Raw genomic sequence first — 16498 nt, 5'->3', positions numbered from 1 at the left:
CTCCCTGGGATCATGTATTGTGCAAATCCTCGCAGGGAGGGTCACAGGAAGGGACGGGAGCGGGGCATGCTGCTGGAACAAGGCCCAGGGAGGCACTGGAAGGGAGATGGCAGAAGGGAATTTGTAGAGCAGGTCATGGTTGGACTCCAGAGAGGGGAGGCAGCTGCCAGCGAGAGTAGCAAGGCTAGGGTTGCACGTGGCCAGTGTGCTGGTAGAGGTAGGACAGGAGAGCTTGCTGAAAGCCATGGCCAGGAGCAGGTCACAGCCACCACCCATTTATTCCCCACTCCACACACTTGGCCAGTTTTGTTTGGCACATGGGAAGAATTGGGGGTCAGGGCTGGCTGCTGAGCTGTGCTCATGCTCCTGTTTCTGTGCCCTGCCTAGCTGGGTGCACAGGCAAGTGCAGTGTGAGTTTAAAGTTGAGTTTCCATGACAACTCACACGTGGGAATTTGCTTTTCACAGATATTCGTGCCACATTCCAAACTGGATGGCTCCATTCTGCCTCCCTACATCCCCCCTGCAGCCTCAGTCAGATACAAGAGTCTTTTGCACTTCCTGGTCTAAATGCCTGTGCACTGTTGCTGTTCAGCAGCTTCCATGTTGCTCCTCAGAGGTGGCTGCATGGCAGTGGTGGGTAAAGTGCAGTTTCTGGACACAATGGCTTCTCTGACGAGAAGCAACAACCTGACTTGGTTCCGCTGCACTGGCCTTCACACCCCTATCCCTGGGCACAGAGCCCGATTAGCCAGCCTCAGGTGCAGTCAGTTGCTGTGGAGTGAGACAGAATCAGGGCTGCTCCTTCCAGGCCGGCCGTGTCCCACTGCCGCCCTTCAGTTGCTGCAGTTCACGGTGCCAGGGTTATTTATCATTGGTACTCAGGGGAGCCCCAGCCCTGGACCAGACCCCCCCCCCCCCCCCGTGCCTGGTGCTGGGCAGACAGAACAAAGGGCCGCCCCTGCCCAGGGAGCTGGCAGTCAAAGTGTCAGACGGGAGTCAGGCTGTCAGGGAAGCACGAGGAAGCAGAGAGAACTGGTCAGCGTCACAGGCTGGGCTCTGGAGCGTTTTGTAGGCAGCAGGGCAAAGGAAGGATTTGAAGGCGCACCAGGAGGTTGGGCGGCTGTTTGCAGGGAGCTCCCCTTCAGAACCCCCTGCTCTCAGAGACAGGGGCTTCAAGGAAAAGCCCCACTCCTGGGATGTGAAAAGCTGCTGCTCTGACTCCCGCAGAGCTCCCCCCTCAGCCAAGTGCACTCGTTGCAGGCGTTACTAGCCCAAGCCTGACGGGGCCCAGAGCACAGGGGGGGGGAAATGTGAAAAGGAAACTCTTTTCTAGTGATGACAGAGCAAAATCCCTGTGGCAGCTCTGAGCCCCCAGGAGCTTCCCCCCAGTGCCCTGTCAGCTCCCCAAGCAAACACCCTGAGCTGGAGCCAGAGCAGCCGGAGGACACGCCCTGAAGGGAGGGGGTCTCTCTGCCTTGGCTCTGGCTGAGAAAACTAGAAGGGGTTAAAAATAAGACTTCAAATGGAACCCCACCAGGGATGCCAGCATGCATCTCTGACCCCTTCCCTCTGCCCCACCCATGGGTGCGTCCCACGCTGCAGCCAGGGGCCTTCCTCTTACCCATTCCGCTGGTGTGTGTGTGCTGACAGCACCCAGAGACCCTGGTAGGGTCGGGCCCCATTCTGCTGGGTGCTGGGCAGGTGCAGAAGGAGCCAGTCCCTGCCCAGGAGAGCTCAACCCTAGGAGACCCCCTGATGGGAGCGCCAGGGGGCAGCGAGAGGAAGACGAGGGCTCATATTTGTTTGGGTGAAGGCTGGAGGGTTGAACAGGGGCCGTGGCTGGGAGACATGACCCTGACCAGGCCTGGCCCTGCCGTCCGCGCTCAGGCTGGCTCCCGTGGGGAACCCAGCTGAGCTGGCATGTGTGAGGCTGTTGAATGGTGGCTCTGTGAACCAATGGGTGGGAGAGGGGGACTCCACGTGCAAGGGGCAGCGTGTGCGAACAGGCTTGCTCCTGCGGTTTGGGGTGGGGTGTCCTCAATGTCTTCTCTCCTCTCCAGCTCCTCCTTCCACCCCAAAGGGGTTGGGACTTTGCCCCTTGAGGCCTGACAGGCCCCCTGCCGGCCCTTCCCCAGCCCAGAGGCCCCCAGTGTCCGGTTCTGCCTCCCTGCGTGGACACAGGGCGGAGTAGGGGATGGCTGTGTGGCGGTAGCCCAGGAGACCTGATCTCTGCTTGCTCTCTCTTTGCCCAGGCCCCCGCAGGACATCAGCCTGGAAGAGTTTGACGATGAGGACCTCTCGGAAATCACAGATGACTGTGGCATTGGCCTGAACTATGACTCAGACCATTATGAGAAGGTGAGAGGGGGAAGGCGGGGCTGAGACAGGCAGAGACCCTGGTGCCCACACATGCCAACAGGGTGATGTGCTGCCACCCAGAAATGGGAGGCCAGTGCAGGGTGAGCACAACTGAGCTCCTGCTCTTAACCAGCGATGCCCCCCCGCTCTCCCAGGTAAATCAAGTTCAGATGGCAGAAGTGAAATGCCTTGTTACCCCAGACCTCTGCCCTGAGCCCTGCTCCGGGCTCCTCAAGCATATGTGTGCCGGCACCTGCACACGCACGCGCACACACAGATGAACGTGCACATGCTTCGGCTGATACCCCTCAGTCCCAACCAGCAGCACCCCAGCCTCTTTCCATCCTGGGTTAGATGCAGATTGCTGGTTTTTTAGAGATGTGCTGTCGGAGTGATTGTGGGGCAGGTCCTGGATACAGGTCACAATGGTCTCTGTTGACCTTGACATCTATGGCTCTGCTGATGCCCCTCAATCTCAGCCTGCAGCACCTCCCATTCCTCCAGGTCTGCCAGCCCCTCACCCCAGCAACGTCTGACGGAAGGTGTAACGATGCGGCCTCTGGTGGGACACAACCGAGAGTATCAATTCAGGACAAATTGCTTAGAGCAGCAAAGTTACATTCCCTAAGGCAAACCAAACCAGCCAAACAGAGAGGACTTCGGTCTCACCCCACTGGCTAACCAGAAGTCATACAAACAATTCCCTTAGACACTCCAGTCTCCCAGTATCACCAGCAGCAGCCACTCGTTATGGAGATAAATGGTTATGAAAATCAACACCCCAGTGAAAGAAAAAGGGTTCTCCTGATCCCAAAGGACCAAGCCCCAGACCCAGGTCAATATACAAGTCAGATCTTGCCCACAAATACTTTAGAATCTAAAGGTTTATTCACAGAAATAAAGAAATATAAATGAGAGCTAGAATTGGTTAAATGGAATCAATTACATACTGTAATGGCAAAGTTCTTGGTTCAGGCTTATAGCAGTGATGGAATGAGCTGCAGGTTCAAATCAAGTCTCTGGAACATCCACAGCTTGGATGGGCCATCAGTCCTTTGTTCAGAGCTTCAGTGTAGCAAAGTTCCTCCAGAGGTAAGAAGCAGGATTGAAGATAAAATGGAGGGGTTTCCAGGGCCTTTTATATCCTCTGCCATGTGGATGGACCCCTTTGTTCTTACTGCGGAAAACCACAACAGCAAGATGGAGTTTGGAGACCCATGGGCAAGTCACATGTCCATGCATGACTTAGTTTGCAGGTGGCAGCCATTGCTCACATGCTACCTTGAACGTCCCCAGGCAGACTTCTCATGTGGATTCGAGTCTCCCAAGGTCCATTGTCAGTTAAGTGTTTCTTGATTGGGCACTTAGTCTGCAAATTCCTTTCTCAAGAAGCTGACCAAATGCTTCACTAATGCTACTTAGAATCAAACACATTGAGATACAAGTACAGAGCCAATATTCATAACTTCAACTACAAAAATGATACACACATACAGACAGCATAATCATAACCAGCAAATTACAACCTTTTTCTAGACACCTCACACAACAACCTTTGTTCAGTATTTGCTGCAAATATATAACAGTGGTTGCAACAATGATCTATGTGGTCACAGTTTGTCAATAAAGTCACACCCCCAACACAAAATTGATGCAGGAGGGGATGACACGAACATCACTGACTGCATCCCAAGAGCTCCCCATCCTGGGTTCTGTCTTACAGCTAGTGTTGGGTTAGAAGCCCTACCAGTGTGTAACAGAAATGGTTTATCAAAGTCATGTTCAATAACGTGATTGAATCTCTTTACAAACTCAAGGTAAAAGTTGGTTAAACAATAGTGGATTGGATCTGCTCTTGCAGCATGGTTCCTGTATGCCTCACGTGATCTTGCCAAGAGCTAAAGAAAATAGCTACTTTATTTATACAAGGCGGAGCAGGGGAATGTTTGGAACCCAGTTAACATCAAGTCAGTGTAGATGTGAATGTTACCCATAGTATAGAAATCTTGGCATTTAGCCATGAAAGCAATATAGTAGTGTGCCTCAGTTTCCCTTTTCCATACAGCACCTCAGATCTGGAATGTCTTGTCTTCTGTGAAAAATTCCAAGACTGTTTAGAGGCACTAACTGTGCAACATTAGCTTTACAAGGCCTTTTAACTCTTGACATGTTTAAAGGTTTTTAAAAGATTAGGCACATTGTACATTTTTATAGCTCTTGATAATAGCAACACGAGTTACAAAAATCACCACTAGCAATAACAACAAATTCATTGCAAGTGTCCACCTACAATCGTGTTTGTCGTGCCCACCTTTGGCCCAATACCATTGGGGTTTGGGCATTTTAGGGTTAACCTATTGCTTCCTTTGGCAAAAATAAGTTCTCTCTTTTCTCCTTCTCCTGAAGGATCAAACCCTGATTTCTCTTGCTTAACAGAAGTCACTGGCTGATGGGGTGGGCTCTCTGTGCTAACAGCTATTAGCAAGTCTTTCTTCTCCCTGACAGCCAGGTAATTTGCCTCAACACAGACAGGAGCCTGTTCACCAGTTTTCAGATCCTTAATTGCTACCAATTCCAAGGCTGGTCTCTGTCTTAAAGAATCATAGAATATCAGGGTTGGAAGGGCCATCAGGAGGTCATCTAGTCCAACCCCCTGCTCAAAGAGATACCACACAGATCCAAAGAGTCTGAGGTTGAGAGGTTACTTACCAGTAACCAAATCTGTCCTCAGACCCTGAAGCACAGACTGCTCACGCACAGAATTAGCATGGAGACATTTCTTTCTCAACAACCTTGTCTACCCAACAAACTGGTCAAGCACAGCCACTTGGTTATAGGGTTGTTAAACTTTCTTAACAGCTTTTACTCCATATGAGACCTTCTCAGAGCTACCCACACTGGATCTTTCAAAAGGAAAGTCAGTGGATCCATTCACAACAGCAAACTGCTGTTAGGAACTGAAACTTCCTTGATCAAATCACTTCCACACCCTTCAGTTGCAGCAAACTGCTTGCACAGATTACCATGAGGATTCCTTTCCCTGGGAGCTTCTCCAAGTAACAATTCACTCATTGGACAAATTTTGCCCTTACTCTCTTCACCTAGGGCTTGCTCTAAAGGAACACTTCCCTGAGCAACAACAGACTCTTCCTGGGTCTCACATCCAGGATCACCACTGGCTCATCAGGCAGATTCCTACACAATCCCCTTTCAGGCAAAGGGTCAGAAGCCTTCTCCTTCCCTTTGCCACACACAAGCTCAGGAATCTTTTCCTTCTTGCTACAAGTTTCCAAACTGTCAGTAGGTAACACAATCAAATCACCTTTATGCTCTCCTTGTGCCCCAGCTGGGGTATCACCCTGATCAGACAGAGTTGCTACACCCTTTTCCAGCCACACGTTAGTAACAGGCAAAATACAAGCACCAGAATTGTCTGGTCTCTGGGATTTTGCTAAGACATAAACTGGATGCAACCTAGTCACAGTGCCATTCTCCCCAGCAGACACAAACTTAGGACCATTCCTTTCCTGGGCTTTAGTTGAATTCAGAACAACTCTGAGACAACCGCACTATTCTCAACCATCACAGGCTGAAAGGCACCTTCTGTCTGCTCCACAGACACAGAAGAGCTGGAGAAACAGTCACAGAGTTTGGGGGAGACAAGGACCTGCACCCCCGGCTTCCTGTGATTCACCATGACTCTCAGCCAGACAGTAGAACAGAAGGGTTATTAGAAGACAGGAACACAGTCCAAACCAGAGCTTGTAGGCATAAACAGGACCCCTCAGTCAGGTCCTTCTGGGGGGTTGGGATCTTAGACTCCAGCCTTGGGGTTCCCTCCGATTCCCCAGCCAGCCCAAAACTCAAACTCCACTGCAGCCGTCTCACTCCCTACTGCGTCACAGAAACCTTGTCCTTTACCAGACACACAGCTTGGGATCTCATTTTCCTTGTCCCAGCACACAGGGCTGTCCACAAACAACTGCTTGGAGACTGGGGTAGCTCCATGGGCAAGTCATTACTCCTAACGGACACAGGCACATTTCCTTCACTGTCCAATTCTCCACACAGGTAACAAGTAAGGGATATAGGGACACTCATCTTCCACTATCCCTGCCTTCCCAAACTGCTGACTAGACAAATCTATCGGTTCACAAGGCTTCCTGGGCCCATCCAGACTTTCCTTACCAGGCACATGACCATTCCCCACAGATAAACTGCTACTTTTTTCGCTACACTGAGGTACTCCCAGCAAATCACAGTTACCCTTTCCAGGTTCACTTTTACAAGCTGTACTAGCCACCAATCCATCACCCACCAGAACTCTACCCTTTCCTTCCTCAGCTAGGGCGTCCACCTGACCATCCCCTTTAATCTGCTCCTGAGAAACATTTTCCTGACCAATGAGTTCTTTCTGTGTTTGATCTAATTCCAGATTCACTTCTGAGACATTAGACTGGGGTCGGCAACCTATGGCATGGGTGCCGAAGGCGGCACTCGAGCTGATTTTCAGTGGCACTCACACTGCCCGGGTCCTGGCCACCGGTCCGGGGGGCTCTGCATTTTAATTTAATTTTAAATGAAGGTTCTTAAACGTTTTAAAAACTTATTTACTTTACATACAACAATAGTTTAGTTATATATTATAGACTTATAGAAAGAGACCTTCTAAAAACATAAAAATGTATGACTGGCACATGAAACCTTAAATTAGAGTGAATAAATGAAGACTCAGCACAGCACTTCTGAAAGGTTGCCAACCCCTGCGTTAGACAGACATTCAGAAACTTCATTCACAGACAAACAGCTTTTTTGCACAGACAAACAGTTATTTCCCACCAGATTAGAGTCCCCCTCTCCCTGATGATAGCGTAATGGGTTAAATACAGACAACTGCTCAGAGTTATACAAAATACCAACATTGTTATATACTGAACTTTCAAGATGATACAGTTTCTGCTGTTCTTCCCTTGCTTTTTTGACTTGGAGCCTAAGTCTGGCAACCCTCTCCTCAGCAGCCAGTCATTCCATTTGTTTCTACGAGCCCTTTCCTCTCTTTCAGGAGCAGCTTTTTCTAATTCAGCCATTCCTTTCCTTAGCTTCTTTCTCCATCTCAGCGATCTTTTGCCTTTCCAGCAAGCTAATGTCTGCTAGTCTCTGTTCATGCTCCAGTTGCAGTTTACTTGCTACCTTTTGCATTCCAATTGCTTCTCCAGCTTCTGTAACCTCAGGTAAGGGCTGTGCTCCTGCCTCCTGATCACTGGCCATTAACAGCTCTCTCAGTTCTTGATCTGTAGCTTTCTCTCTAAAGCTTATCCCCTTTCTGAGCACAAGTCTTCCAGGCCTTTTTTGTCAAGGCCTCGTATGCTCTTTGCTCACCCATTGCAACTGCTCTTTAACCAACCTAAACTCTCCATACCAACATTCCAATTTGGATAGCTTGGGGTTCTGACCCAAAGCTTAACTGACCTGGTGCTCTGGATCCTCCCGACTGCGCCACTGTAATGATGTGGCCTCTGGTGGGACACAACTGCGAGTATCAATTCAGGACAAATTGCTTAGAGCAGGGCAGTCACAGCCCCAGGCTGGGTTCCTAAGGCATCAAACCAGTCAAACAGCGAAGACTTCGGTCTCACCCCACAGGCTAACCACAAGTCATACAAGCAATTTCCTTAGACGCTCCAGTTTCCCAGTATCACCAGCAGCAGCCACTCGTTATGAGGATGAATGTCTATTGTCACGGAGTGTGGGGGAACACCAGGCCCTGTACCCCCGGCTTCCTGCAATTCACCGGAGCTCTCAGCCAGACAGTAAAGCAGAAGGTTTATTTAGACGACAGGAACACAGTCCAAGACAGGCCTTGCTAGTACAGACAACAGGACCTCCTCAGTTAGGTCCATCTGGGGGGCCAAGGAGGCCAGAGCCCCACATTGGAAGACCAGAGCCCCATCTGGGGTCCCCTCCATTCTTCCAACCAGCACTAAACTGAAACCCCCTCCAACCATCTCACTCAGCCTCCCCCCGGCTCCTCCCCCACCCTTTGTCCAGTTTTCCGGGCAGAGATGTCACCTGGCCTCCAACCCCCTTTCTGGGTTCTTATGTTCCGTGCTCAGGTATCTTCCCTGAAGGCCAGTCTCCCATCCTCAGTGCAGACAGTTCCAGCAAAACGCCCCTGCAGCCTTCCCCGGCCAACACTCCTCACTCAGCCTTCAAAGAACACATCGAGAACATTCCCAGTTCGTCACAGTTATGAAAACCAACACCCCGGTAAAAGAAAAAAGGGTTCTTCCAATCCCAAAGGACCAAGCCCCAGACCCAGGTCAATATACAAGTCAGATCTTACTCACAAATCACGCTGTTGCCAATTCTTTAGAATCTGAAATCTAAAGGTTTATTCATCAAAGGAAAAAGATAGAGATGAGAGCTAGAATTGGTTAAATGGAATCAATTCCATACAGTAATGGCAAAGTTCTTGGTTCAGGCTTGTAGCAGTGATGGAATAAACTGCAGGTTCAAATCAAGTCTCTGGAACATCCACAGCTGGGATGGGTCATCAGTCCTTTGTTCAGAGCTTCAGTTTGAAGCAAGGTTCCTCCAGAGGTCAGAAGCAGGATTGAAGATAACATGGAGGAGTTTTCAGGGACCTTTATATTCTCTGCCCCCTGGAAGGACACCCCTTTGTTCTTACTGTGGAAAATCACAACAGCAAGATGGAGTTTGGAGTCACATGGGCAAGTCACATGTCCATGCATGACTCAGTTCTTTACAGGGAGAGCAGCCATTGCTCACATGCTACCTTGAACGTCCCCAGGCAGACTTCTCATGTGGATTCGAGTCTCTCAAGATCCATTGTCAGTTAAGTGTTTCTTGATTGGGCACTTAGTCTGCAAATTCCTTTTTCAAGAAGCTGACCAAATGCTTCACTAATGCTACTTAGAATCAAACACACTGAGATACAAGTACAGAACCAATATTCATAACTTCAACTACAAAAATGATACACACATACAGGTAATAGAATCATAACCAGCAAATTCTAACCTTTTTCTAGATACTTTACACAACAATCTTTGTACAATATTTGCTGCAAATATATAACAGTGGTTGCAACAATTATCTATACGGTCACAGTTTATGTCAATAACGTCACATAACGTTAGAGAGTCCTGTGCAGTGGCCTCCTGGTTTCTCCTGCTTGTGCAGGAGAGAGCAACTCGACACTAGCTTGGGGAGCTGGGCACCAGCAGGCTCCGGTGAAGTGTCAATGTAGACACCTGGGGACCAAGGTCATTGGCCATGTCCTAGGTTGGGGGACTCTGTCTGCGAAACAGGGACTCTATTGGGGTCGTGGTGGAGAATCGGCTGAACCTGAGCTCTCAGTTCGACGCTGTGACCAAAAGGGCTAATGCAATCCTGGGGTGCGTAAGCAGGGAATCTTGAGTAGCAGAGAGATATTTCATCTCTGTGTTTGGCATTGGGGAGACCACTGCTGGGATCCTATGTGAAGTTCCATGCCCACAGTTTGCGAAGGCTGTTGATAAGCTGGAGAGGGGTTCCAGAAGAGACACGGGAGTGACTGAAGGTTTGGAAAATAGGTCTTATAGTAATAGACTCGAGGAGCTCTATCTGTTTAGCTAATAGAGAAGGTTAAAGGGTGAATTGATCAAAATTCATTGAGTAATAGAAGGCTGGTGAGTTTAGCAAAGCCAAGTGTACCAAGATCTAGCACTGGCAGTTGAAGCCAGGTAAATTCAGACCAGAAATAAGGTGCAATTTTGTAAGTGAGGGTTATTAACCACTGGGGCAGCTTCTCCACAGCTGGCATGGGTTCTTCACCACTGGCAATTTTAAATCAATGGGATGTTTTCTAACAGATCTGCTCTACTTCAGACAGGAATTATCTCAGGGAAGCTCTCTGCCCTGTGTTACACAAGGGGTCAGACTTGGTGATCACAGACCATGGCAGAGAAGCTAAATGAATTATTTGTGTCAGTCGTCACTGCAGAGAATGAGAGGGAGATTCCCACACCTGAGCCATTCTGTTTAGGTGACAAATCTGAGGAACTGTCCCAGAATGAGGTGTCGTTATAGGAGGTTTGGGAACAAACTAAACAGTACTAAACTAAACACACTCAACAGTAAAAAGTCACCAGGAACAGGTGGGATTCACCCACGAGTTCAGAAGGAACTCAAATGTGAAATTGCAGAACTACTAAGTGTGGTTTATAAACTATCATTTAAATCAGCGTCTGTACCAGATGTACACCAATGTTTTTTAAAAGGTTTCAGAGTCGATCCTGACAATTACAGACTGGGTAGCCTAACTCCAATAGCAGGCGAATTGGCTGAAACCAGAGTAAAGAACAGAATTGTCAGACACATAGATGAACACAATTAGTTGAGGAAGAGTCAACACAGGTTTTGGTCAGGGATGCAGCCCCATGCTCTGGGTGTCCCTAAACCTCTGACTGCCAGACACTGGGACTGGATGACGGGGTGGGTCACTCAGTGATTGCCCTGCTCTGTTCATTTCCTCAGGGGCACCTGGCATTGGTCACTGTGGGAAGATAGGACACTGGGCTAGATGGACCTTTGGTCTGACCCAGTATGGCTGCTCTTATGTTCTCACTATGGTCCCTTCTGCCTCTCTAATCTGTGAGCACATTCCAGCCCCTGCTAGCACAAGTCCTGGGGTCCTGGCGCTAAACTGCTAGTGTAGAGAGAATCCCAGCTCTCCTACCACATGGTCACCGAAGAGCAGGGCCAGAGCACGTGGTGGTAGAGCAGCAGCCCTGCCACGCTGGGATCCTGCCCATGGCTGATGCCAGGGGTGCAGCTGGCAGGTGCTGAAAACCAGCCACGAATTCCGCTAGCACAGACATACCAGGATTGCTGAGTGCCCTGATCTGCTCCTCTGGCCGAGCCAGCTGGGGGACAGGCGCCTGGAGACGCGGTGACTCAGCGCTCCGGCTGGGCTTACTCAGCAACTCCAGGCCCAGAATGATGCAGGTAGGGAGAGGGAAGCCGCAGAAAGCAGGCAGGGACACTGATGTCGGGCTCAGCCCAGATACCAGCAGCAAAGGTGGGGAGAGGGGGCAAAAGAGAAGGGAGAGAATGGGGGAGACACAGGGCCAGACAGACACGGGGGGCACATGGAGACAGACAGATGGGGGGGCATCTGGGGCCAGACACATAGACACAGGGGGGACATGGGGCCAGACAGATGGGGGGGTACCTGGGGACGGACAGACGGACGGGTGAGGACATGGGGCTAGACAGATGGATGCAGGGGGGACATGGGGCCAGACACGGGGGGGGGGGAGGACACATAGAGACAGACAGACACAAGGGGGACATGGGGCCAGACAGACAACATGGGCAGCACGTGACTCCTGCATTTGGGGGGCCTGCACTGCCCAGACTGTTCCCCCATCACCTGTTTTACCCCGAGGCTGCCTCTCCAAAGGCCCAGCTCCATGATCCCTTTGCCCCATGCCCTGATCCTGCTTGCCCTCCTCCCCCAAGCCAACCCGCCCGTGCCTTTTTGCCCCCTCCCTAAGGCCCTCTGCTGCTCGTGCCTCTTTCCTCCTCCCCTTAAGTCCCCCCTCTCATCACTTGTGGCTCTCAGTCTCCCCCAGCCTTGGGGGAGGGGGCAGAGAGGCATGAGCAGCAGGCAGGGGGGACCTTGGAGTAAGAGACAGAGTGGGGGCAGGAAGAGGCAGAGCAAGGGCGGGGCCATGGAAAAGGTGGAGTGAGGGCGGGGCCATGGGGAAGAGGTGGAGAGGGGGCGGGGCCTCAGGAAGAGGTGGAGGGGGCAGGGCCTCGGGAAGAGATGGAGAGGGGCGGAGCCTCGGGGGAATAGGTGGAAGGAGTGCGGGGCCTTGGGGGAAGAGGTGGCAGGAAGAGGAACAGCACAGATGGGGCTATGGCCGGGCACCCTTTCACCAGCAGTGCTCCAAATGCGGCGGGTCGGCGAGCCTGCAGTGGGAGGTGCACCCCATCCTGTTTGGGGAGGCTTAGGCTCCTCCGGTCTCTTATACCCACCGGCCATGTACACACATGCGGGGGGACACAGGGCCAGACAGATATGTGGCTGCAGCCTCCCAGTTCAGTGGGTCACTGTCCCCTCCATTCACTCACATTCCAGGGTTTCGGCAGAGGCACCATTTCAGATTTAAACTGTGCCCCCACCCCAGGACAGCCTGGTGCTGAAGCACTGCCCCCTAACCTCTGTGCCCTCCCACCAGGACAGCCCGGTGCTGGAACGCTGCCCTCTAACCCCAGTGCCCTCCCCCCAGGACAGCCTGGTGCTGAAGTGCTGCCCCCAACCCCTGTGCCCCCCTGCATCCCAAGACAGCCTGGTGCTGAAGTGCTGCCCTCTAACCCCTGTGTGTCCCATGGGAGCCAGCTGAGGTCACTCAATCAGGCTGAACTGCAAACAGAACGGGGCAGACAAACCCCAAATGCTGGTGGATATTCCAAGACTTAGATTTGCCAACCAGCACAGAACAGCTTCTACAGTACCTCAGTGGTTACTTGGAAGTTCAAACACTGCAGTTCCCTGAAAGTGCCCAGCCTCAGGCCTCCATCCAGACACACCTGTCAAACATATGATGATAAGTTCTGAAAATCTTATCATATAAAAGAAAAGGTTTTCTTGATCCCAAAGGACAAAGCCCCAGACCCAGGTCAAATGATAACTTAGATTTTACCTAAAATACACGCTAATAGCCAATTCTTGTTAACTAAACTAAAATTTATTATAAAAGAGAGAGAGAGTTCGTTAAAAGATCAATATACAGACAGACTTGAATTCAATTCTTGAGGTTCAGGTACACAGTAGAGATGAGCTTGTAGTTGCCAAAAGTCCGTTTAGAAATAGTCCAGAGATTATAGTCCAATGTCCATATTCAGGGTAGCTCCAGTCAGTTACTGGGGATCTCAATCCTTGTGGCTTAAGGTTTCCCCCTCTTGAAACCCAAAGCAGATCTGAGATGAAGCAGGATCGTGTCCCAGGGTTCTTATATACTTCCAGCTGTGAATTTGTGATACTGTGATACCGTTGCAAAAAAAGCAAACGTGATTCTGGGCCATTCAAACAGTTTGTTGTGAGCAAGATACGAGAAGTCATTTCTTCCACTTCTTACTCTGCCGCTGGGTTAGGCCTCAACTAGAGTATTGTGTCCAGTTCTGGCATTGCATTTCAGAGAAAGATGTGGGAAATAACTGGAGAGATTTCCAGAGAGAGCAACAAGAATGATTAAAGGTCTTGAGAACATGACCTATACAAAAAGGCTGAAAGAATTGGGTTTGTTTAGTTTGGAAAAGAGAAGACTGAGAGGGGACATGATAGCAGTTTTCAGGTATCTAAAAGGCCAAAGAGGACAGATCTAGACTGTTCTCAGTGGTACCAGATGATAGAAGAAGCAGCAATGGGCTTAAACTGTAGCAAGGGAGATTAAGGTTGGACATTAGGAAAAAGTTCCTAACTGTCAGGGTAGTTAAACACTGGAATAAATTGCCTAGGGAGGCTGTGGAATCTCCCTCTCTGGAGATATTTAAGAGTAGGTTAGATAAATGTCTATCCGGGATGGTCTAGACAGTATTTGGTCCTGCTGTGAGGGCAGGGGACTGGACTCGATGACCTCTCGAGGTCCCTTCCAGTCCTAGAGTCTATGAATCTATGAATTTGAAAATCCAATTCCTTGTGAAAAGCAATGAATACAACCTGGACTTTTGGCCTGAGAAAACAATAGGCTTAACTCACCTTCCAAACATCCTGGGAATTAGCACTGGGGAATTTCTCCATTAAACAGTTCAGATACGGGTTACCACAACCATCAAAGAGACGTAAACAATAACACTATTTCACTCAAGTGTCTTCCTGAATACTAATACCCCTTTTTTGATCTTTGAATCAAAGCTATAGCAATAGACAAGACTTGTTTGCTTACATCCCAAGCCCTGAGCAAACTCCTCCCCTTCTACCTCTAACAATCCAGGCTGCATTTCAAAGCTCTGTTTATTTCATAACTTCCTAATGAGTCTCTAAAGTTTGGCCCTGGGTCAGGTCAGCCTGTGAGTTAATTAACTCTTTCTGGCCCTGTCACCTTTCAATGAGATATTATATCACACTCATAACGTCACAGCCCCCCAGGGCTGGAGCACTGCTCCCTAGCCCCTGTGCCCACCCCAGGACAGACGGGTGATGGAGCCCTGCCCTCTAACCCCCCTGTTCCCCCCAGGATGGCCTGGTGCTGGAGCCCTGCCCCCTAACCCCCTGTGCCCCCCAGGATGGCCTGGTGCTGGAGCGCTGCCCCCTAACCCCTGTGCCCCCTCAGGACAGCCGTGTGATGGAGTCCTGCTCTCTAACCCCTATGTGCTCCCCCAAGACAGCTGGGTGATGGAGCCCTGCCCCCTAACCCCTGTGTGCCCCCCCAGGACAGCCGGGTGATGGAGCCCTGCCCCCTAACCCCCTGTGCCCCCCAGGATGGCCTGGTGCTGGAGCCCTGCCCCCTAACCCCTGTGTGCCCCCCCAAGACAGCTGGGTGATGGAGCCCTGCCCCCTAACCCCTGTGTGGCCCCCCAGGACAGCCAGATGATGGAGCCCTGCCCCCTAACCCCTGTGTGCCCCCCAGGATGGCCTGGTGCTGGAGCGCTGTGAGCAGCCCCACCCCATCTGCACCTTCTCGGAGGATTTCCAGGAGTTTGAGATGATCGATGACAACGAGGAGGAGGAGGAGGCAGATGGGACCGGACTGGACATGCCTCCCTCGCCTTCGGCCTCCCCCATCCCCTCCCCCAGCACCGAGGAGACGCAGAAGCCCCGGCCCAGCACCCTGAGCCTGAGCGTGCCGGGGGCCCAGGTGAGGGGCTTGCAGCTCTGCTGAGACGGGGGCTGGGTGGGGTCACCATGGGCAGCACTGAGGGGTTTTGGGGGGGTCTCTGCATACAGCACTGAGGGGTTGGGGGGTCTCTGCGTGAGGTGCTGAGGGGTCAGGGGGTCTCTGTGTGAGGCGCTGAGGGGTTGGGGGTCTCTGAGGCACTGAGAGGTCGGAGGGTCTCTGCATGAGGTGCTGAGGGGTCTCTGCATACAGCACTGAGGGGTTGGGGGGTCTCTGCGTGAGGAGCTGAGGGGTTGGGGGTCTCTGTGTGAGGAGCTGAAGAGCTTTGGGGGGTCTCTTCATGAGGCGCTGAGGGTGTTTGGGGGGTCTCTGCATGAGGTGCTGAGGAGGCTTGGGGGAATCTGTGTGAGGCGCTGAGAGGTCAGAGGGTCTCTGCATGAGGTGCTGAGGGGTTGGGGGGGTCTCTGCATACAGCACGGAGGGGTTGGGGGGTCTCCGTGTGAGGTGCTGAGGGGTTGGGGGGTCTCTGCGTGAGGCGCTGAGGGGTTGGGGGTCTCTGTGAGGAGCTGAAGGGCTTTGGGGAGGTCTCTGCGTGAGGCGCTGAGGGTGTTTGGGGGGTCTCTGCATGAGGCGCTGAGGAGTCGGAGGGTCTCTGCATACAGCACTGAGGGGTTGGGGAGTCTGCATGAGGCGCTAAGGGGTCGGGGGTTCTCTGTGTGAGGTGCTGAGGGGTCAGGGAGTCTCTGTGTGAGGAGCTGAGTGTGTTTGGGGGGTCTCTGTTGTGAGGTGCTGAGGGGTTGGGGGGTCTCTGCGTGAGGCACTGAGGGGTTGGGGGTCTCTGTGTGAGGAGCTGAAGGCCTTTGGGGGGTCTCTGCGTGAGGCACTGAGGGTGTTTGGGGGGTCTCTGTGTGAGGTGCTGAGGGGTTGGGGGGTCTCTGCTTGAGGCGCTGAGGGTGTTTGGGGGTGTCTCTGCATGAGGTGCTGAGGAGGCTTGGGGGGGATCTCTGTGTGAGACGCTGAGGGTGTTAGGGGGAGTCTCTGCATGAGGCACTGAGGGGGTTCGGAGAGGCCTCCCGGAGGTTCCCTGGGGAGAAATGGCAATAGCCGGAGACTCAGACTGCAGTGGAGGTGGCTGAGCTCAGTGTGGTGGAGCAGTTCAATCCCGTTCTTCTGTGTGAGGGCAGGGGCTGGGTGCTCAGATGCTGGCCAGAGTCCCTAGCCAATGCGCCTAGCTGCTGGAGAATTATTTAGCTGCAGAGATGGCTCTAACTGCTTCATATGAGCAACTGCCTG

At 51.7% G+C, this 16498-nt stretch overlaps 1 protein-coding gene across 1 annotated transcript in view; it reads left to right on the top strand.

Annotated features, from left to right (window-relative positions):
* MAPK8IP2 (mitogen-activated protein kinase 8 interacting protein 2) overlaps positions 1–16498 on the top strand; it is a 56002-nt gene that overhangs the window by 2183 nt on the left and 37321 nt on the right. Inside the window, 2 exon segments of the mRNA XM_075061909.1 lie at positions 2255–2360; positions 14950–15226. Of these exon segments, the coding sequence (XP_074918010.1) occupies positions 15074–15226 (153 nt within the window). The 5' untranslated portion in view covers positions 2255–2360; positions 14950–15073.

This window comes from Chelonoidis abingdonii, chromosome 1, assembly GCF_003597395.2.
Source record: "Chelonoidis abingdonii isolate Lonesome George chromosome 1, CheloAbing_2.0, whole genome shotgun sequence".
NCBI lineage: Eukaryota > Metazoa > Chordata > Testudines > Testudinidae > Chelonoidis > Chelonoidis abingdonii.
Note: the sequence above shows the minus strand (reverse complement) of the source record. Positions and strands in the feature narration are given on the sequence as shown.